At 41.1% G+C, this 22,866-nt stretch overlaps 1 protein-coding gene across 1 annotated transcript in view; it reads left to right on the top strand.

Moving 5' to 3' along the window:
* AK9 (adenylate kinase 9) overlaps positions 1-22,866 on the top strand; it is a 90,504-nt gene that overhangs the window by 1,954 nt on the left and 65,684 nt on the right. Inside the window, exons 2-7 of the mRNA XM_018573994.1 lie at positions 4,751-4,876; positions 7,223-7,286; positions 8,397-8,449; positions 12,856-12,952; positions 19,702-19,814; positions 20,534-20,698. Of these exons, the coding sequence (XP_018429496.1) occupies positions 4,760-4,876; positions 7,223-7,286; positions 8,397-8,449; positions 12,856-12,952; positions 19,702-19,814; positions 20,534-20,698 (609 nt within the window). The 5' untranslated portion in view covers positions 4,751-4,759. The remainder of the gene's footprint in view (positions 1-4,750; positions 4,877-7,222; positions 7,287-8,396; positions 8,450-12,855; positions 12,953-19,701; positions 19,815-20,533; positions 20,699-22,866) is intronic.

Genomic DNA, 22,866 nt, shown 5'->3' with positions numbered 1-22,866 from the left:
TTAATACATTCATGTTAGTATAATTGTAAATGTATTGTCTGCACTGTATTAGCAGTATATACTCTATATAGAGTATATACTGCTAATACAGTGCAGACAATACATATATAATTGCTTAATGAATCTCTCTCTCTCTCCCCCCGCCGCCCTCACTCACTGTGTCCGTGTGCCGGTGATCGATCATCACATCACGGAGAGAGCAGGGACGAGTCAGCGGCGCGCTGGTCCAGTGGGAGGAGCTCCAGGTGGGGTCCTAATTTAGCTGGCTCAGAGGTGCCTGCCCGCTAAATTACAACCCCACCTGGAGCTCCTCTCGCCTGATCAGCGCGCCGCTGACTCATCCCTGCTCCCCTGCTTGACTGGCCGCTGCGGGGGGTTTTTTCTTCTTCTTACTTACCTCGCCGAGCGTCGCTGCTGCTCCGGTGTGCGGCGCTCCGAGCGGGGTCATCTGGCAGTCTCCGGCCACCTAAATTAGGACCCGGAGACTGCCAGATGACCCCGCACGGAGTGCTGCACACCGGAGCAGCAGTGACGCGACGCTCGGCGAGGTAAATAAGATGACACCTGGCGGTCACTCGAGTATAAGCCGAGGGGGGCACTTTTCACCCAAAAAAATGGGCTGAAAATCTCGGCTTATACTCGAGTATATACGGTAGGTGTAAATGGGGGACCTACAGGTGTCTAAAATATGTTCACATTGACTTAAAGTGACACTAAACTCAGGAGTTAAAACTTTAAAATACATTCAAGTACCCCAACTATTAACAAAAATTCATTTCAGTTGAAGGAAACCTGTACTAATAGAAAAGGCTGGTATCTTCTGAAAATACTGCCATGCAAAATACTATTCCAATAGCAGTTTGTAAATGTTAAGTGGTACTGTTTATTGGCTAATGTATGTATTAAGAGATGCAAGATTTCAAAACACATTAGGTTGTCTTTGTTAGGCATTATAAATATTGGATCAGAAAACGAGTCTGAATACATAGAGCAACGAGAAAGTATAACCCAACAGGTTAGTGTAAATACGCTGTGTGTTATGCTCTCCATGTAAAATAAATACATTTACTTTCTAATATGGCCTCAACAGTCAACGTTATTGAAACCCCTGAGTTTGTGTTTCCCCGACATAAAGAATGCCAAAAGGAACCAACATGCCCTCCACTGAACTAATGCAAAGAGACTTCTTAGAACAGAAGATATCTACATGTCTTATTCCATTACAAATCCCAAAAATAAGGGGTTGTTCCTCATAGAAGGTAGAGCCATACGATCCTTTGGGGTTGATTTACTAACCTTATAAACACGCCACGAACAGGTATACACCTTGTAGTGTGTTCCCTCCCAGCATGATATATTGGTGGAATCTAGACACCTTTGTAGTGTGTACACACCCAGCAGGTGTGTTGTGCAAAGCCAAGCATGAATTGCAAGGTGATGTTGTGTAAATTAGCTCTACATTGTGTTGCTTGCGTTGATGAATGTACATGCATGAGCTAACCATTTTTGTCTAAACTGTGAAGCAGCATTATATATGCATCATGTGCATGATTTTTCCATATATGGCATTAGTGGAAATATGCTTTTAGAGACTTTTTGGTTGATAAATATGTTTTGCTGTGTGAAAATCACACGCACCTGGTGCGTGCGTGTGTTTAGGTTAGTAAATCACCCCCACTATGTCTGTTCCGCAATAATGGCTTTGCAATCTTCTTTACGCTGTACAATGATCAGCGAATCACCCCCTTTATATCAGTTGGCCACATGTACATCACAAACCACTGATTAATAGCACAGACCCAGTCTAAAATGGCCTACATCAACCAAAAGAACTTCTCCACTAAATCGGTGGAGAAATAATTCCCTTCTTTTGGGGATTTGAATTGCAAGAGAGATCTAGACACCTTCTGCTCTAACTGGGTGCTACTGTGCAACATTGTGTGCTGTGTCATGATGTCACGAGTGTTTTTTGTCCATTGCTGTGCAATGCCAGCCCATTCAAGATTACCAGGCTACCTTAAAGTGACACTAAACTCAGGAGTTAAATCTTTAAAAAAAATTCAAGTACCTTAACTATTAAGAAAAATGTGTCTTATTTTTGCATCACTCAGCTGTAGATCCTCAAATCATCTCTGAATTGGTGCTGACACTGTCCTTCCTTCTGGAGGGTGGCTACTTTGGTTGCCCATGGTCTCTGTGTATGTTGTAAAGTAGCCACCGCCCCAAGCTCACTCCTGTGATGGACTACAATCTCAATATAAATTAGTAAACTAAATGTGAGATTGTAGTCCATCACAGGAGTGAGCTAGGAGCGGTGACTACTTTACAACACACACAGGAACCATGGGGAGCAAAAGTAGCCACCCTCCAGAAAGAAGGGCAGTGTCAGTCACTTTAAATGGAGACATTTGGCTAGCTTTGCAACCAATGCCTTTCCCAAATGTTGTATGCAACCTCAAAGCTATCACATATGGATGCAAATACATATGTGCACTAGAATATTTACTCATCGTGTGAATACCAGTCATTTGCTTTGCAAGGCATTTGAAACACTTTATTAACGCAAAGTGAATGCCTGTTCTTTACGCCCATGTGAATGCAACCTTAAGCTGACCATACACTATAGAGTCTTTTTCATATCTACCACCAACTATGAAATGTAAGGGCAAGTACATTGGATAAGTACTAAACTAATTGTTTTTGTTAGTCTTCATATCACAAAATATTTATACATTTACAGGAGAGTGTACAAAGATCGTACAATCAGATTGTAAGGCGCAGTATCTGGTCACCCTTGGAGAGTGAGTCAGCTCACCTTATGCCATCAGATGTCATATTGCAGAGAACAATAGATGGGAGAGATCTGTACATCCTTGTTAAATTAATGCAACTAGGTAGGATCCAGTGTTAATTATTCCACAACCTTGCAATGTTCTGATGTGGCACAGCTATCGTAGAATATAGTAAAATAATCTCTAAAAACAATCATGAGCACTTCTCATGTTCACAAGTCCCACTCCTGTCACGGAAGACTCTTTCTTCTAGATCCTGTCTCTAATGCTGACCCTCCAGCTTACATATGTGGACAAGTATGTAACAAATACTGTAACAAGTATGCAGATAATAACTGACATTTCTATGGCTTTCCTGATCTGCATACTTGTTCTGAGTTTGTGACTCTGGAAATATTGAAGCCATTGGTTAGCTGTCAGCTATGACACTGTGGGGTCTATTTATAAAAAATTTACAGGGCAAAGGGACCTGGGAATATCTGTGAACAATCATTTTTGGGCAAATAATGCCAAAAATAAACGTTGGTAATATCTTTTTTCCCAGTTCAAATATATTGTGCTGTAATACTATATAATGGCCACTAGATTGAGCTGAGGGGCATAGGAACTACATACTTATTTACAATGCTGATCAGCTGTACCTAGTAGCCAAGGGTCCTGCGAGTTGGTTATAAGCCTGATGAAGGGGACCCTGTGCGGCCCCGAAAGCGCTTGATTCCTTTCGAGTGAATAAAATGAAGATTCACTAAAATCTTTTGTTATTTTGTCGTTTCTGGAGTGCTGGTGACATCCATATCCAACGATTATATCTGATGCGGCGCCATCCGTAGTCATTGCGAGCACCCACATCTCCACATGGGAAGTCCGGTAAGGAGTGCTACAGGTCCTTGGACATTTGTTTATAATGAGACCCCCATCTCTTTTATGACAAGGATTATTTTGATCACTGCTTAATTTTTCCAAGTTATACCACAGCTGCTCATATTGCTTTCCAACAACATACATGTGTTGCCAGCCTTAGGGCTAGTAGGCTATATGTTCACCATGATTCACTTTGAATTGGATGGTGAAATAAAAGCAGAGCACAAGCTTAACCTGAACTTAGCTGATCGCAAATGCCTGTGTACTTTAGCCCTTAAAGTACACCTGACATAAGGGAAATTTGGAGGCTGTGATCGCCGGCCTCCTTCTGAAAATGCTAGTTGTTTAGCTTTGTTTAATTTCAGTACTTCTGAGTCTCATATCTAGGACTAGGACATATCTAGTGGGGGAGAAACTATCTATGTAGTTTCACCACCACTGGGGTGCTGAGGTTGCCTACCCCTGTACTATAGAGTCTTCATTCATTTTAGGTGTGTGACTCAAAGTATTCAAACCATAACTTTTAACAGCTTGCCATGGAGCTGGCATTTTCAGAGGGAGAGGTCAGGAATGACATTGTTCTCAGGACAGGTTTCCTTTGAGATGGCCACACTATGACAGCTGACAGCCCCCATAGCTGTTCACAGCCATTTCCATGTAACCATACATACTGTGATTGCCTTTGGGCAATCACTGCTGGACATCAACTGTGCATTATACGGGAGGACTGTGAGGGCCCTCCAACATCCCAGAGTGCCCAACAGCAGGGAAAAGTGCCGGCTGCTGGGAAAGAGTAATAACATAAGTATGTGTACTTCTTTCTTTTCCGCCCAGCTAAACAAGCATTTAACCCATGCAGTGTATGGATACAGCTGACAGCAGTAAAAAAAAATTAGGTCACTGACCTGAATCATAAGATTGGCTGAACAGAATTACAAAATCTTTAGACAATTATTCACAGATACTGTATGTATTTCAAAGGTGTGGTTAGCTGTTTCCTTGGAGTCCAGCTTTAAAATATAAATATATGGTTTTTCTATCTTCTAAAATTCTAGTTACATTTGTTTAAAATGCAGGATTTGTTTGTTTCTTTTTAGGATTCCATAATGGCTCCTCCAGATAATACCCACCTCCCTCCTCTTGCTGATACGTTTGATGAGGATGAAGCTGAGAGGGACTTTCTTGTGTCCAAGCCTACCTGTTTCCTTATTGTTGGAAAACCAGTAAGTATCGTCTCAGTAGCTATTTATGTTATTTGCTGGCTTCCACTAACTCAGCAATTAAAATGTAAAATCCTAACAACAACATACAAAGCCATCCCCAACTCTTCTTCGGGTTACATCACTGACCTAGTCTAAAAATACCACCCGAACCGTCCTCTTCACTTTTCCCAAGACTTCCTGCTCTCTAGCTTCTTCGTCTCCTCCACTCATGATTCCTCTCCAGAATCAATCCTATCCTCTGGGACTCCCTACCCAAAACCTGTCCAGCTATCTCCTACTCTGTCCACTTTCCTTGAAAACTCATCTGTTCAGGAAACAGTATGCCTCATCTACCTAACAACTGACCGTTTAGATTGTAAGCTCTCATGATCAGGGCCCTCCTAACCATCTTGTCATGAATTGTATCGTAACTGTATTGCCTCCCTTTATTTTGTAAAGCGCTGCGTAAACGGATGGCACTATATACAGTCTTCATAATAATATTATACTATTGTAAATAACCAAGTTGTATGTTTTATTTTTCAGCATTTCCTCTAAGTTACTTTTCTATAATGCGTAAACATTAGTTCTGAAAGCCTTGAGTGTGACCTAGGCACCACTGCAAGACCTCACCTAATACTTATTCCAATTTTCACTTTTAATAAAGGAAAGATGAAGAAATGTTAACTTATCTTTTTTTAACGATTAGCCTGGAGTTATTTAGGATGATCTTCAAGGAACAACGGGAGCATAGAAGCAGGCAGGCAGGGAATCTTCACTAGAATTAGATACACTGGGGGTCATTCAATATAGTACTTACAACACTTTCCTGGTGTTAATGCTGGCTAAGAATATTCTGTGCCAAATTCAGAAAATCAGTGTGACATTTCTAATGCTATTACCAACATTTATTTATTTATATTGGTATTTATATAGCGGTGACAATTTATGCAGCGCTTTACATAGTGCATTCACATTAGTCACTGCCCTTGAGGAGCTTACACTCTAAGGTCCCTATCTCACATGCATACATACAGGACCAATTTAGACAGGAGCCAATTAACCTTCCAACATGTGTGAATAATTAACGTAGTTCTTAATAGCGACACTTTTACAATATGTTACAATGGCTTCAACAATTTAATAAAGACGTGCTGCCATTTCAGAATTAAGGAAACTGGCAGCAAATAAGGCCGATGTTATTTTGGAGTAATTTGTGTAAGGAGCTAACCGTTTTTTCTCCCCCAATGAGCTCCTAGCACCCTGGAAAACTGTGGCCGCCCCTCCAGTTCCAGGGACTGTCCTTAGTTAGTCAGCTATACTACACAATAATATGTATGTCATGGTGTGAGACATTATTATTATTATTATTATACAGTATTTATATAGCGCCAACAGTTTGTGCAGCGCTTTACAATATAAGGAAGACATTACAATCACAATACAATTCAAGACAAAATGGTAAGGAGGGCCCTGCCTGTGAGGGCTTACAATCTAAGAGGGAGGGGGCAAGTGATACATGAGGAGGTAGCTGTGTGGGGATGAATTGTTTGAGAAATAGTTCAATGGCTAGGTTGAGGTGGGATAGGCTTCCCTAAAGAGATGAGTCTTTAGCGATTGCCGAAAAGGAGTCAGAGTGGGAGAAAGACGGACAGGTTGGGGTAGGGAGTTCCAAAGAATGGGAGAGACTAAAGAGAAGTCCTGGAGGCGAGCATGGGAGGTGTTGACAAGAGAGCTAGAGAGTCTTGGGAGGAGCGGAGGGGACGGTTAGGGTGATACTTTGAGACCAGGTTGGAGATGTACCCTGGGACAGAGTTGTGAATGGCTTTGAAAGTGGTTGTTAATATTTTGAATTTTATCGTATGGGTGATTGGAAGCCAGTGCAGGGATTGGCAGAGGAGGGTGGGGGTTGGAAGCCAGTGCAGGGATTGGCAGAGGGGGGTTGCAGATACTGAGAGGTTGGTTAGGTGATAAGTCTGATAGCAGCATTCATGATAGACTGAAGGTGGGATAAAATGTGTAGAGGTAAGCCAATGAGGAGGGAGTTACAATAGTCGAGACGAGAGATTACAAGTGAGTGGATGAGCAGCTTTGTGGTTTCATTGGTGAGGAAGGGATGTATTTTGGAGATGTTACGAAGGTGAAGATGGCAGGATCTGGATAGGGAGGGGATGTGGGGAAGAAAGGTGAGGTCCGAGTCAAGGATGACATCTAGCACCTTGGCATGGGGGGAGGGTTGGATAGTTGTGTTATCAATCATGATCGAAAAGTTGTGGGAGGGTGCGCAGGGGGAGGGAATACCATGAGCTCAGTTTTTGAAAGATTCAGCTTTAGGAAGTGACATAACAGTAATTCTCTCTTTTGAAGGGCACTGGAAAAGCTACACTAGGGAAGAAGATCTCACAGTCATGGAACTGCATTTACATTGAAGGTAATATTATTGATGCTAATAAAGAAAGGTCTATATGCATACTTTACAGGCAGAAAACATAGTCCCTTGATTGGGTTGATAAATATTCAGTGCACAGGCGGTACCTTCTTTCATTATCTTAAAGTAAACCTCAGAAAATAAATATATTGCTTGCTTAGTTTTAAAGACGGTGATGTCATGGTTGTCATTTTGATCATGGCATCATTACCTAATGAGTCAGAGATGTGGAACAAGCATGCAAACAGGACTTGCATGTTCAAATCAATGTATGGGATACTTATTTATTCTATGCAGTTGGGTTGATTTACTAAAGGAGCTGAGAATCTTCACACAATAAAATGTGTGAATATTCACTTTAAATATCCAATCATGTGCAGATGAAATAAGTGAACAGGAATTTGCTTTTCACATAGATAGTAGATCATTGAAATGAATAAATTCCACAATGTATTCCACAATTTATTTTGAAGAGATTTTCAGCTCCTTTGGGATATCAACCTCAGTGTGTTGGATGTTGCAAACATAAAATGGTACCACAAAATGTCTTGGTGAATATCATTGAAATACAGCCCTGGTTGCTTCTTTTATGAAAGTGTCTGAGAGGATTTTTTTCTCCAAAATTTCCCCCATAGCAGCCAGACAGATTCTTACTTTCTTTCCCCCATTTTCAAAGTGAAAATTTGATTGGTTGCTGTGGATCAACAGTGTATTTAGGATGTTTCTACTGTCACACTCACATTAATGAGATCCAGCCAACATTTTCCCAAATCAAGGTTATACTGGTCCATTTAGCTCTGTGATATATTTCGTTTTTTTTTTTATTGAAAAGCACATACCATTTTGAGGCTGCTTAACACATCTCTGGAAACTCATTAATCTCTGCATTATTACAATGGATGGTTTCTACTGAATAGCCCTGTAAATGTATTGTGTAATTATCTCCTGCTAATTAATATATTCTGTAATTATCTTCTGTTACTTTTAATGTGCAGTTAAAGAAAAGTGATGTTAAAATGCATATTTATTACATTTATGTACTACATTTATGTAAAAAGCATTTAATAAATGCATCTAATTAACTTTAGTTCCCATCTTTTGATTGTTTTCCAGCCCAAGAATTGATTAATGAACACATAAAGAGAGGAACTGAACAAGGCAAAATGGTGAGTGAAATCTGTTTTAAACACGAATACAAATTCAGTGGAACAAAGAAAATGTGCTTTTCTAAGCCTAAGGATATAACCAAAGTACCCATATAAGCAAGTAAATGGTCCCATAGACATTAGGTGACGGACTCCAAAAATGGTCCAATTTTGAGTGGATGGTCCAGTGTCTACAAAAGGAGAATGGATGTGTAATTGTCTTTTGGTTTATTATTTGGTTTGTTTTGTCTCTTCATTGAGATTCTGCTATCAAGTGGTGTCTAGTTAATTCATACCGGATAAAATTAAATCCTGGAAGTTTCTCCAGTTAGTTGACATAACTGGTAGATTCATGCTGGATAAGTTAAATCCTGGAGGTTTCTCCAGTTGTTCTTAAGCAGGTTTTTTTCTGGTCTCAGTACTTATGCTTCACCCTGCGTCGGAGATCGTCTTTTTGGACCTATGTTGTATTAGATTATTAAAAAGGTTATGGGAGGTAAAAGTGAACACTTACCTCAGATGCGGAAAAATAAGGATCAATGTCTTAAGCGTGCTCCTTCTTTTCCATCTTTTAAACATTCCATTCGTTCTTCCAAACAGGATTTCCATTCCCAATCTCAAAAGTCATCTGACAATTCCAAATCTTTTGGATCCTCTAGACACCCTTGGCAATCAAAACCCACCAAGCCTTCAGAAAAGTCTTTATCAGCATGAATGTCAACCCCCACTTTTTCCATCTCAGGTGGGGGGACATACGATGGCATTTGCGGAGACCTGGGAAGCTGACATTTCACATGCATGGGTTCAGGAGGTGGTTTTCACAGGTTACAAAATAGAATTTAATCTTCCTCCTCAGTTCTTTGCATCCTGGCTTCCCATGTCTCAGCGGTATCAGACAAACCTTTTTTGCGCAGTTCAAGGTCTGTTGGATCAGGGCATAATCATTCCCGTTCCTTTGGAGGAACATTTTCAGGGTTTCTACTCAAACCTGTTTACAGTTACCAAACCCAACAGAGGCCTTTGTCCGATTCTGATTTCAAAAGCTCTCAATGTGTTTGTCCACATTCAAAAGTTCAGAATGGAATTAATTCGGTCGCTTAACACCTCTCATAACGGGGATTTTTTCATTTCCACCGACATAAAGGAATGGATGCATATCTACTGATTCCTGTTTTTCCAGCTCATCAACGTTTTCTTCATTTTGCTGTAGGTGACATACATTATCAATTTGTGGCTCTTCTTGTTCTCCTTGCTCCAGTTCTGGGGCTTCTTTGTCGCAAGGGAATTCTGATTATTGGATAATTAGATTACCTTTTACTTTGGAACAGTTTCTTCTGATTCTGGAACTCAATAAGGGAAATTTTTCAAAATCTGGAGCAGTTGCCCATGGCAACCAATAAGCTTCTCTGTTCAGTTTACTCAGGTAAGATTTGAAAATGAGAGAGAGAAGCTGATTGGTTGCAGTGCAAATCTGCTCCAGATTTTGTTTGCTCCAGTTTTTGATAAATTCCCCCCAATGTTTCTAAGATTTTGCAGACCTTAGAGTAATTCAGGTGGATTCTGAATATCGAGAAGTTGGCCCTGTGACGGACCCCCGTACTCAGAATGAGTATGTCCACTGCTGTATTCTTCCTTGCTCAGGAGATATTGCAACCAGATGATCTGTAGCTCCCAGTTTCCCCAGTCACTGGTCGAGACTCAAGTGTAGGGTGAAACAAACTCTGATTTATTGAGCAACTGTGCAACCTTTTATACAGCAAGTGATGAGATCAGATTATAATCCCATCACATCCACCCTGCCTTCCCCAGACATTCGGTCTTCACAACACCACAGGGTTTCCCCTGCTAACAAGCTCCAGACAGCCATAGCAGAAGCCTGGCCAGAATGTCATTATCCTGGGCTCCTTCAGAGTACAATGGGAGATAACGAGGAATGGTGCTGTCAGTCTTTTCATACACAAGTTACACATCATAACACACTTAACTATAACCCAACACCAATACACATTTAACTCATAAACTGATCACTATGTCGTCACAGGCCCTAGCTCCGTTGCATCGCTTGGAATACTTGGGTCTTCTGTTGGATGCTTTTCAAGCAAAAGTGTTTCTTCCGCAGTTCAAATTGTTGAAGTTGCGCAATCACGTTTGGTCACTTTGGTCCAGTCGCCGATCTTCTCTGAGAATCTGCAGGAGAGTTGTGGGGTTGATAGTGTCCACCTTCGAAGCAATGCCATTTAGTCAGTTTCATTCCAAGACTTTACAGAGAAACATTCTTACAGCGTGGGACAAGTCTCCTCTTTTGCTAGGCAAGATGATGACATTGGTGCCCCAGCCAAGATGTGTCTGTTGTGGTGGTTGACACCTGGGGAAGTTTTTCCTTCCTATGACTTGAAAGATGGTCATGACGGACGCCAGTCTTGTTGGATGGCTCATAGATCTTCTACTTGTAAAATTTACCACCATGCGAGGAAGACTTATTTTTATTGGTGTGAGTCCTTGAGGTTTTTGTTCTTACTGTAAAATCCTTTTCTCTGAGTCCATTGAAAGACACAGCTCCATTTACTTTCATACTGCTTGCTACAACTGGCATTTGTGAGGTAGTAAGGGTTATGTCCTTAAAGCAGCAGGCTTTTAACTTTTTGCCTAGTGTCCAATTCTCCTGGAGGCAGCAGCATAACCCTACGTCTCAGAATTCTTCAAAGCTGTGTCCCTCTATGAGGAGTGTCACCTATCCTGCTAAACTAAAAAAAAAAAGGATTTTACGGTAAGAACAAAATCTTGGTTGTTTCAATGAAGTCTCCAATGAAGCTTGCATGTAATCGTTATTACATAGCTAACAAAGTGATCACAGGATTGGGAACCATGCTTACTAGTTCCTGGTTGCCAGCTGGGGCCTGAGCTGTCAGTGAGAGCCGAGACTAAGAACTACTAGCTGGACTAAGTGTAGGCTCTCAAGGAAGAGAACGTTTATAAACAAACAGTAAGAACAAAGGGGTTAATGAAAGCTGCTTTCTTTTTCTATTTTAATCATAGCCCATACATTTTGAGGTTTTAGCAGGACAGGTGACACTCCTTATAGTGGTCACTACAGATGGATGGTGCTGGGAACTTAACAGAAGAAATATTACCTCAGGAGTTGCCTCAGATATATAAAATTGTGTGGTCAAACTTGTCTGCATGAACCCTGAATTGAAATATCTTTTTGTGACTAGACAGATTGTACAAAGGCAAATTCAAGCTTATACCATATAGTTTTCAAACAATACAGATGTGCAAAATGGCCATTTACCTATTGAAATTAGATATATTGGATATTGCCTTCATGTAAGTGAAGAATTTGTTCAAGCATGGAAAAGCATACCCAAATCACATACATAAGCCTAGGCAGACCAGTTTGCTACCTTTTGGTTCACAATCCTTATATATTTATGTGAAAGAAAAAAAGACTCTTATATTTCTTAGGGACTCCAGTAAAGAGATCCCTACTTCAGCAGAAGGTAAAAGTACATGGAATGTGGTGGTGGCTGGCAGAGATTATTCACTAAAGAGCAGAAGGATGTAGCCAAACTTTCGGCTAATCCTCCGGCTCGCTTCGGCTGCAGCAACCTATCGGTTTAGCCGAACTGAAGGGCTGCTGTACGCACAATTCTCAATAGCGCGTACAGCAGCCAAAGGCAGCCGAAGCACACAGCCGAGCCGAACACACATGCTTTGGCTCGGCAAAGCCGAACACACAGCCGGAGCAGAGAGAACGGTCCGCCAAAGCCGACAGAGTCCCTGCTAGTTGTTAAAAAATAGAATTGAAAAAACAGTGTGTGGTTCCCCTCCCCAATTCATACCAGACCCTTTAGGTCTGGTAGGAATGTTAGGAGGGACCCTCGATGTATAAAAAAAAAAAAGAAAAAGCGTGGGGTTCCCCTACAAATTTATTCATACCAGACCCTTAATCCGTGCAGTGGCCTGTCAAGGCAGGAACGTGGGGCTGAGTGAGCGTCTGCCCCCCGCATCATACCAGGCCACATGCCCTCAACATTGGGAGGATGTTTTTCCAGGGGGGGAACTCTCTGATGTTCGGGAAGGAACTGCCGAACGTTCGACTCGGATGTTGCTGAGGTGAATAGGTTCTTCCCTTCGGTTTGCCTGAATGTGCAGAGGCTGTTTGGCCTTCACTTCAGCAGCTTAGTGAACAACCCCTAAGTAATTCAGACCGCTAGCATCCACCTGTTATTGAAGTATCAATTTTAAGTGGACTGACCATTTAAAGAAACCTAGTAATTGGTCATATGTAAAGGAAAGCGACAGTCTGTAAAATCACTTTGCACAAATTCTATTATTGATGACACAAGCAGCTGAAGATAAATTCATTGCTTAATACTTAATACTAAGAGCTGTTATACTTTAATCCTTCTCATGTTGAAACACAGATTCTAGAACTCCTGTACAAAGGTCTAAGCGTTCAGGATGAATTAATAGTACAGATGATTGTGGACAAGATTAATTCAGAAGAGGTTGCCCATTACGGTATGTATTTGTTTTATATTTAAGATGTTTATACATGGCTGTTTTCTGTGCACCTGCAATGAATTGAATAGACCAGTGATGTGTAACCTGTGGTGCAAACTAGCATACCGAGTCTCAAAATCTATTTGCAGGGTTCCTAAATGCCATTCACAGTCATTCACAAGCTTACAAATGGGAGCCTAGAAGTAAGGTTATATTTTATGGCACTTTTCATGTGAGTTCTTCTTGTTTGGGTGAGCATAGACTAGAGCCTAGCTGGGCAACCTGTGAATCAAACCTCCAAATACATTTTGGGACCACCAGATTGTTAGAACATACTGTATATTCATTCAACAGGTTCATAACAAGAAATATAATGTGGGAGTGTCAAAAATGCTAAGTTGGGGATATAAGAAAATTGCACTCCCACTTTTAGGGCCGCAACATAAAATAGGCTGAGCAACTCTGACCTAGAGTCATCATAGTACAAGCCTTGAAAAGCTAAATTAAGAAAACAATTACTGCAAAGCAATAAGGCTTTTCACTTTTCTTTTTGATTTACATCTGTAAAAAATAAGTCAAGGCAACTGGGCCTGCTGTATTTTTCTTGAAGACGTTTCACTGGTCATCCAACCAACTTTCGCAAATGTTGGATGGATGACCAGTGAAACACCTTCAAGAAAAGTACAGCAAGTCCAGTTGCCTTGACTTATTTTTTACAGATATACCATGACCTGGATGAATGAGAACCTTCACAGACTTTTTTTTGATTTACAGTTAAAGTGAAACTTCAGACAAAGCTTTGGATAGGGTGTGGAATGTCTAACACCTCCGCCAGTTTTTTTTTTTTTAATGCTGTCACTGGGACAGGAAGTGAGGGAAAGCTTCTCCAGTGAACACAGACAGACAGTCAAAACATGACAAGGCATTCAACGCTTCCATTACACTTATCACCATGAAAAAAGTTTTGTCTGGCGTTACATTATAAGGATTTTCCTTACAATAACAGACTATAGTGTATGTAAACCCTAAAAATTACCATCTACAGTATTTGCTCCCCTTTGGCCTGTTAAATATATAATTTAAAGCATTTTATTATATCTGTACAATAAGTGCAGAAAAAAAAACCTGTTGATTCTGCCACAGATCTTCCTCTTTTTTTTTGCCTTTCCTGACTGTTATTGGTATGCATTGTTCTCAATTCTTTCTGTGGACAGAAACATTGCCTCCTTGTTCTGGAGAAGGGTGGAGGGGGAGGTGTTCTCTAGCCCTAGACTTCCTTCCGAGGGTGTGTAACGGCCACCGCCGTATACCTTGATGATCGGGAGCCAGCCACATCTCGGATCCGCCGCTGCGTTCCACGGAGGAACGCACGCTCGTCACTTCCGGGTTAGAAGGCCGGGTGCGTTCCACTCTGGAACGCGGAAGTGCGCCTATCCGTTCGGCGGCTCCTCCCCAAACAGTACAGCACTATATAAGAGCCCAGACGAGACAGCATGGCGTTCCACTATTGAGCCAGAACGCCTGCTGTCTCCTGGGACCCTCCATTGCCTCCAGCATACTCCTGCCTGCTTCCCTTCCTGGAAACCGGACCGCTAAGGACCCACAGCTCTCCTCCTCCACATCAACCCTCAAAACTGCAAGTATTCAGGGCTGTTGCACACCCTTCATTAGAGACTGTATAGGCTAGCTGCAAATTGCATTGAGGCTTGTTACTTGCTTGGAACCTGGACTACTACTGTACTGTTTTGTACCTCTCCCATCTGCTAAACCAGTATATCCCTATTACTTTGGTGCCCTGGGGTAGGGCTTATGAAGAAATAAGCTCACTCTAAAACCACCGTTTAGTTAGATATAGGCTGTGATGCAAGAAACCCTAACTCTCTGTTGTTAAGAGAGTGAAACCAGGGTTTCACTGACTGAGAAGCCTCCGCAGTTGCGATCCACCACCCCTTCATCCCCAACAGGTGTGACATACGTGACAGAATAGTGGAACCCGTGTAAATGGATCCAGCGGAGCTAGCGCAACACCTTGTCGGACTCTCACAAAGGGTCGAAACACTTTCAGCCTCCATGCAGGAGCTTCGGGTCAAGAATGAGACCCTCCGACTTCGCGTTAATCAAAACGCCAACGCCTCCCCTCACGGAGAGCGTCCAGAGCCAAAGGTCTGCCCCCCTGACCCTTTTTCTGGAGACCGAAAATTCTACCGCCAATTCGTGAGCTCCTGTACCTTAATGTTTGAGCTACAACCACGCACCTTCTAAGAGAGTGAAACCAGGGTTTCACTGACTGAGAAGCCTCCGCAGTTGCGATCCACAACCCCTTCATCCTCAACAGGTGTGACATACGTGACAGGGTGACAACACTGCTCCTCCCTAGATACAGTGAGTGAGCCCTGTCGCCCTAGGACAGAAAGTGTGCTGCTGGCAGGATCTACAAAAAATACAACTAATGCAACCATTCAAGGTCTAATAAGCTTCACTATATTGTATTTTTGTGTGTTGTTTGGATACACATTAAGTGAATTGCCCACTATGCAGCCTAGAGGTTTTGCTACTAAGGGGTCAGATTAATTTCCATGGCTGGTGAACGTCATCCATTTGTATGTAAGCATCTTGCATTCTCCAAATTAAATATGTCTAAATTTAATTTTACCCTTAGCCCTAAAGTTTACTCTAACTGGAATGATAGCCTAAAGCTTTCAGTGACTTGTGTGCAACTGTGTGAGTGCGATAAAGCATGAACTGTCTTCACACTGTTACAGGAATCAGCCAGTTGGTTCCTCCACAATATTTCTGCAGGGGCAGTAAGGCTCCATGTTTCTCTAGCATCAAGCACATTGGATGAAAATAGAAAAAATAAAGTTTTGGAACAAGAACAAAGGCTGGCAAAGAAGACTATGGATTATATATTATAGGGATGTCCAGATACCAAGAATCGTACTTAGTACAAATACTGATGTTCCAGCTCCAAGACTAGACCAAGTAGAAAGACCAAGTACAAGTACTGATACTTGTCCAAGTGCTCACAGATACCAATTACTGATACATTTTGGTTAATTTTAATTTGGCAGTTTTCTTAAAACACTACAAACTAATGATTTTAGGTACAGTGGTGGAGCGCCAGGGCCCAGTCACAGCTGCAACCCTGGTGGTTTTCTTGAAAATGCCAAGTATCTGCACTGGTATCTGAACTGGTATCTGAACATCCCAAATATATTATATATGAATAGCAAATTATGGAAAATTGATGCAGCAAATGGCTACATTGTAAAAAGAGCAGAATTTTATGAAAAGGCCATTGTGTCACAATCCGAGATTTAGACCCTGCTCCTTAGAGCGACTGCTTTCCCCGGGAGTGGAATCTAAGAATGGAGTCTCACCTTGGACTTAGATGCAGACTACAACAAGGTATCTCACAGATGAGGAGGAGAATAGGTGCCGGTTAACGAGGAACTGGAACATGAGAAAGAACCAAGGCACTGGGCAGATTAAGGGCTTTTTCACACCATTTTCAGACCCAATCCGGACCAGAAAGTTTTTTTCAAAAACCCATCCCCATCTATTCCTAGCTATAGTATTTCTGAGCTTAGGTCACACCACTGCGTTCAGTTACAGTGCGTTTAAAAGAATGACTGCATGCACTATTTTTTTCTGGTCTGGAACATACAAAAATGCATGTAAACACATGCAAATGCACTGTAATGCAGCTGAAAGCCTATTGACACTGAAAAAAAGCACCAGAACGCACTGTAACAAATCAAAAACATGTCAAAAATGCATACAAAAAGGAACTGCACAGCATATGCAGGAACACGTGCAGTTCTGGTCTGAACATGGTGTGAACAAGCCCTTTAGCAGTGGTTAATTTGGAGGCTGTGAGTGCAGAGGAGGCACAGGGGAGGTTTTATATTTAGATGCCACAGAGACTTTGGGTGCTGAGGAAGTGCAGCAGAGACTCGGATTGTGAATGCAGCAGACAGCGCTGGAGCAGTGGAGGCTGTGGCTGTGGGTGCTGCAGAGGCTGCGGGAGCAGCAGAAGTGCCTTGAAGGCTGCTGGTGCAGTTTGGACTGTGGATGCAGCTAGGGTGAAACAGAGATGTGACTTAGACTGTGGATACAGTTGAGGTGCAGCAGAAGCTGCATGTACAGGGGAGACTACAGGTGTACTGTAGCTGTGTTGCACCAGAGGCTTCAAGGACAGTGAGGATGCAGCAGAGTCTGTGGGTACTCAAAACAGAGAGAGACAAAGTCATTTCTGGAAGATGCCATTCTGCAGCACCTGGCTTAGTCTACCCTCCCAAAAGCTGTTCTAGACATAGGTAAACAGACCAGAGTGTAGGAGCTGGTACCTTTGTTTTCAAGTAACAAGAGGTTCAGAGAGGCATTTGATTTATCTTAACCCCTTTGAGGTTACTGGAAATAAAAAGGTGGAAAGTTCAGGTGCTGTTAACATAAGTTTTTTGCCTTTACAATTTTCTGTCCCTGTAATGGCCCCATTATTTTACAGTGACAGCTGCACAGCATCTATTTTTTTTTTAAATCTGTGGTGAACTCTCTTTTGTGTGTCTGTACCTATTCCAAGTTGTATTTATAAATTCTTTGTGTTTTTATGTCCTGGACATTGCTTGGTCTCTGTGGATGGGTAGGTCTCTTGTATGTTATAAACAGAACTTGCCAGCAATTGTGTGCTAGGCATTGCTTAACAATATAGTCTGGTGCATCCTTCACAGTTCTCCATTGTTCTCATTTTATGTAATTCTTTTTCCACATAGACTTTACAAAAAGAGCCTTGTTTGATAAAAAAACGCTATTGGAAACCACTGCTTTGGACCTTGACCTTTCTATATTCCAGTCATCTAAAACCTTAAATAAAACCACTCATGGGAGCAAAGGGCTTCCTGCATTCTAGAAATTTTCAGTACAGTCTTCTTTTCTGTTCATTGGTTCTGAGAACAGTTACTTGAGGAGGCATTCGTCGCCAAGAAACGAACAATTACCAAGTTATAAGTATAAACAGTTTAAAATGATTTAGCATCACTGAAATTCACAGTCAAGCTGCAGTATAGGGCACCTAGTCTCTATAAGGCAATAGTTATATGATATTCCAAGCCAATTGCATTTCTATGGTGTAGTTAAATAGAACATAATGAGAGTCAACCGGATGGAAGGAAATGAATGAAGGGACACAAATAAATATGAATCGGAGAGGGTGTCACCCCCTCTGAAAAGTCGGGCACTGACAGTTGCACGAGAGAGAAGGGGATCTGGCGGCATACCTTATTCCGCCGGGTGAACGTCCTCTCCTCTCTTTGCTGGCGTCCATCACCTAGATAGCCACCGGTAGGTAAGTGTGCGTGACCTCATCATGTGCATGCACAATGATGTTCTGTGTCCTATACTGTTCTACAAGAATTTTGTTTTACAGTTAAGCCAAAAATACTACGTTCTTGTTTGTACAGTACATAACACAGAGATTATGATGAATGGGCCATCCAAAAGCAATCAGAAGAGGGGTGGGACCAGAAACAGCCATCTGCGCGTACAGAATAGGATACCTATTCTACTGCCTGCAGGACCCTGCAGCCAAAATCAGCATCAGCTGACGCCTGCAAATCCACCCTGTAAAATATTGTTAAAATATAAACTGTTGACCAAGTAGCTGTCTTGCAATCCATTGAACAGAAGCCTGATGAGAAAAAGCCCATGATGAGCCTTAACTGAAAAAAGGCAGGGACATATCATTTACTAGCATCAGCTTGTAGAGTGATCTGTCTAATCCAATGAGCTACAGAGGAAAGAGAAACCGCAAATCCTTTGCGGGATCCTGTCGGAAAAATAAACAGCAAGTCCAACTGACGAAAGGAAGTGGTAGCGCCTAGATAGTTCCATAAAGCCCTTACAACAATCAACAAATGTAACAATTCTTCCCTAGGATATTGTAGTTCTGGGAAAGAAAAGAGGGCAACACAATCAGGGCTGGATTTGCTCTCCCTGCCGCCCCATTTATTTTTTACTTTTTAATCACTTTTTTTTTATTTTTAAACATTAATTATTCTTATTTTTTTTTATTATTATTTTTTATCAATTTTTTTTCACTTAACTTTATTGCTACCACACAGGAGAAAACAATCCCCTGTGTGATAGCAATTGGAGGTGACAGGTTCTCTTTATTGACCCTGTCACCTCCAATACAGGAGCTCCAGCACAGTATTGTGCTGGAACTCCTGTGACAGGTGAGAGGGGACGAGCACAGCTCTCCCCTCTCACTGTGTACACGGAGCGGCAGGGTTAGTTTTAACCCCCCAAGTGAATTGAGTTTGAGACCCCTGCTCTACAGTGATGAAGCTTTAGCATTAACACATAAGATAATCACATAAGGAAAAGGAATTAAACAGTAAACTCTGAGCTACAAATTTTGATGTCTTCCGTACAGCTTGCCACACACAGTTCAAGCTGATTGTACAATCTCCTTTAGATTTTCTAACAATTATGTAGTGCAAGGACCTACCTAACCTATCCAAGTCAGGTAAACCTTTACACTACATAGCTATTGATTAACCTAAAGTAGAGTGTACCATCAAATTGTAATGTGAATGGCCAGTTTAAGGTAAGTACACAAATCTTTTGAAATCTGACTATTATTCGCCTAGCCATTTATTGCATTGCTTTGGATAAAGCAAGGTCCAGTTTTCTTTTCGGCTTATATGGATAAGACAAGTCCAAAATGAATGAAAGTGCTAATATTTCCTTTTTAATTCTTGCTTAAGGTTATGTATTTTGTGGACTTCCATCACTGTCTGAAGAATATATGAAGATTACTGAACAGATCAGCCTAATAAAAAATTTAAAATTAAAGCCAGATGTCATCATAAATATTAAGGTAATATATAAGCACTGAAAACTATTTATGGCTACCTACAGTATGTAAATCTTTCCTGACTCTAGACAGAGCATACATGTTATGTTGTGCTACATATTGGTACACCATTATCTGTATATACTGTAGACCATCTGCCTTCTGGAAGCATGCTATCAGCTAACTTCCATCATTCATTTGTGACTAGAAATGAAGACCATGGAGCACAGGCTGGCCACCCTTTCATAACTAAAGATCACTGGGACTGGACACTTTGATAATATGACAAAGTCTGCCTTATGAAATGATGGTGCTTTGGTCATTAATAGCTGAAACCCCTTTACTTGTAATGTATTACCAATTATAATATAGGATTTATGTTTAATGTTTGTAAAAAACTGATTTTAAGCAAAAAGCAAAAGTTTCAGGTTAAGACATTATGCAGTAATTTTGAAGATTAATATAAACATTGCACAGCTTTCTAAAGATTGCTTTTTGTTGTACCATCTTTTTTTTTTTTTAAATGTTTACCTATTCATAATATAAGCACCATTTGAAACACAGTCACAGTCTTGAGCCACTGAAGTCACATGAGACATATTAGCACAGCCTAAAGACGCTGAGACTTGCATCCTGTTTTATCCCTTTGCCTTTTTTTCTTGTTGTATGTAATTGTGTATAATTTTACTGTTAAACACTGACTAACCATTCAGCGCACTCATCCAATGCCTATTTAACTAAAGTGTCCAGACAAAGATTTGAGCAAAAGACTGGCAGGACAGAAGCAGGATCCAGAAACCGGCTCAGTTTATCAGTGTGAAGACTGGGATCCAGCATTTAAAGAGAAAAATAGAAAATCCCAGGAAGGAGAAGGAGAAGAAGAAGAGGAAGAAGAGCTTGAAGAAGAGGTAACAATATTAAATGTATTTACATAGTTACATAGTTGTTACGATTGAATAAAGACCATTGAGTTCAACCTTTTGGATTTTGTGTGTGATTGTGTGTGTGTCTGTTTGTGTTTGTTACTAAGATTACCTGTACCCCTGTATATCTTGTGCGCTGAGAAAAGTATCTCGATAGTTCTTGAATGATTCTACACTCTCAGCTGATTCCACTGTCTGTGGAAGGGAGTTCCACAATTTTACAGCTCTCATAGTAAAGAATCCCCTTCGCTGTTTAAGATTAAACCTTTTCTCTGCCAGTTTCAGGTGGTGGCCGCTTGTATTCTTGACTGACAGTAAACAGTTTATTGCTGTTTATCCCATCATCATTAAACAATTTGTACATTAATATCACGTCCCCTCTAAGTCTTCAAGTTTAACTGAACAAGTTTAACGCTTGCAGTCTTTCCTCATAGTTTAGGTCCTCTAACCCCTTTTATTAACTTTGTTTGCCTTCTCCGGGCTCTCTCCAGCTCAAAGACATCCCTTCTGTTGATCGGTGACCAAAACTGAACCGCACATTCAAGATGTGGCCGGGCCAGTGTTTTGTACAGGGTTAGAATTATGGATTTGTCTTTACAGTACATACTCTTTTTTTATACATGATAGTACCCTGCTCGCCTTATTTGCTGCTGCCTGGCTTCGCATGCTGTTACTAAGGTGACAGTCCACTAGGACTCCCAAATCTTTTTCCACCTCTAATTCCCCCAGTGGAACGCCCATTAATGAGTAGCTCGCTCTCGTATTTTTAACTCCAATATGCATAACTTTACACCATCTGCTATGTAGATGGCCACCCCCCTATTTTATGCAAATCTTCCTGTAATATTTCTATGTCTTCTGTGGCGTTTACTACCCTACAAATTTTGGTATTGTACGCAAAAATGTAAATATTGCCATGAATAGCAGTCCCAATATCATTGCTAAACAGGTTGAACAGCAATGGCTCCAAGGCAGAACCCCGTGGCACGCCACTGTCAACCGAGGACCACTTACAAAATGAGCCATTTATTGACACTCTCTGGACACGTTCACTTAGCCAGTTCTCTATTTAAGTACACACCATTTCATCAATGCCAGAGAGTTATACTTTTTTTTTTTAAATAATGGTTTTGTGTTTTCACCTGTTTATGGTAGAGAATATGAAAAACATAATAAAAATGACAGCAAGTAAAGTTTATTGTAAAATATTCTAGCAACCAGATTACAGTTTAATGAAGTTAGATCAGAAAAATATAAGTACATCTTAAGGCTCCTGTGTGACTGTCTAAACAGTTACTATGCATTGCACATGGCTCGTAAAGTAAAAGAAAACACTTATATTACCACCTCTAAGTAAGTTAAACCCTAATTTATTTGTATCTCATATACTCCCCCTCCCAGACACTGCAGTTCACATTGGGAGGGTTTCAGCAGCAGAGGCAGTCCTGTCAATCCAGAAAATGTTGGGTGGCACTAGGTGTGGCCAACTACTAATTGACAAGCTACAGCTTGTCAATCAGCAGTGCCAGTGCTTATAGCCACACCCCCTGCAACATTTATTTATCCCACTATAGTGCAAGAAGGCACAGCCTACATGAGGGTGGTAACCCTGCTCTGAATTCAGTAGCAGTGCAGCAACGTTGTCACCTCATCACAAGAAGTTGCATAAAGTGGACTTCACTGGCAGGATCAATAGGTATTTGTGAGACTTTGCAGCAGTATTAAGGGAAAACATATACACCTTCAAGGGCTGTAAGAATGTATTTTTTATGGGAGGCCAAAGTATTACGTAATTCTGATTGGTTGCTACTAGAGCTGGATTTGCCATTATGCATACTAGGTTTGTGCCCATAGATGACAGAGACTGAAAGGTGGCTTTCTCCACTGTAGTTATGACCACACTTATAAGTCTTATCTGGAAAGCTTACTGACAAAGTCACATTACTTGTATACACAAGATTTTCTTGTCTACAAGGTCCAATGATAAAAATTCAGACCTGTTTGCTACCAAGTGTTGCACATTTTGTGTTGGTCCACATTAAATAAACCTTTTAATGCAAGCCCTTCAGAGTATTTATTGCTCTCATCAGCCTGATCAAAATTACTCATTGCTCACAACAGTTTAATGTGACATATGATCCAGTTTGAAACTA

The sequence above is a fragment of the Nanorana parkeri genome, unplaced genomic scaffold (assembly GCF_000935625.1).
Source record: "Nanorana parkeri isolate BGI_ZX_2015 unplaced genomic scaffold, ASM93562v1 scaffold2664, whole genome shotgun sequence".
NCBI classification, from domain to species: domain Eukaryota; kingdom Metazoa; phylum Chordata; class Amphibia; order Anura; family Dicroglossidae; genus Nanorana; species Nanorana parkeri.
Note: the sequence above shows the minus strand (reverse complement) of the source record. Positions and strands in the feature narration are given on the sequence as shown.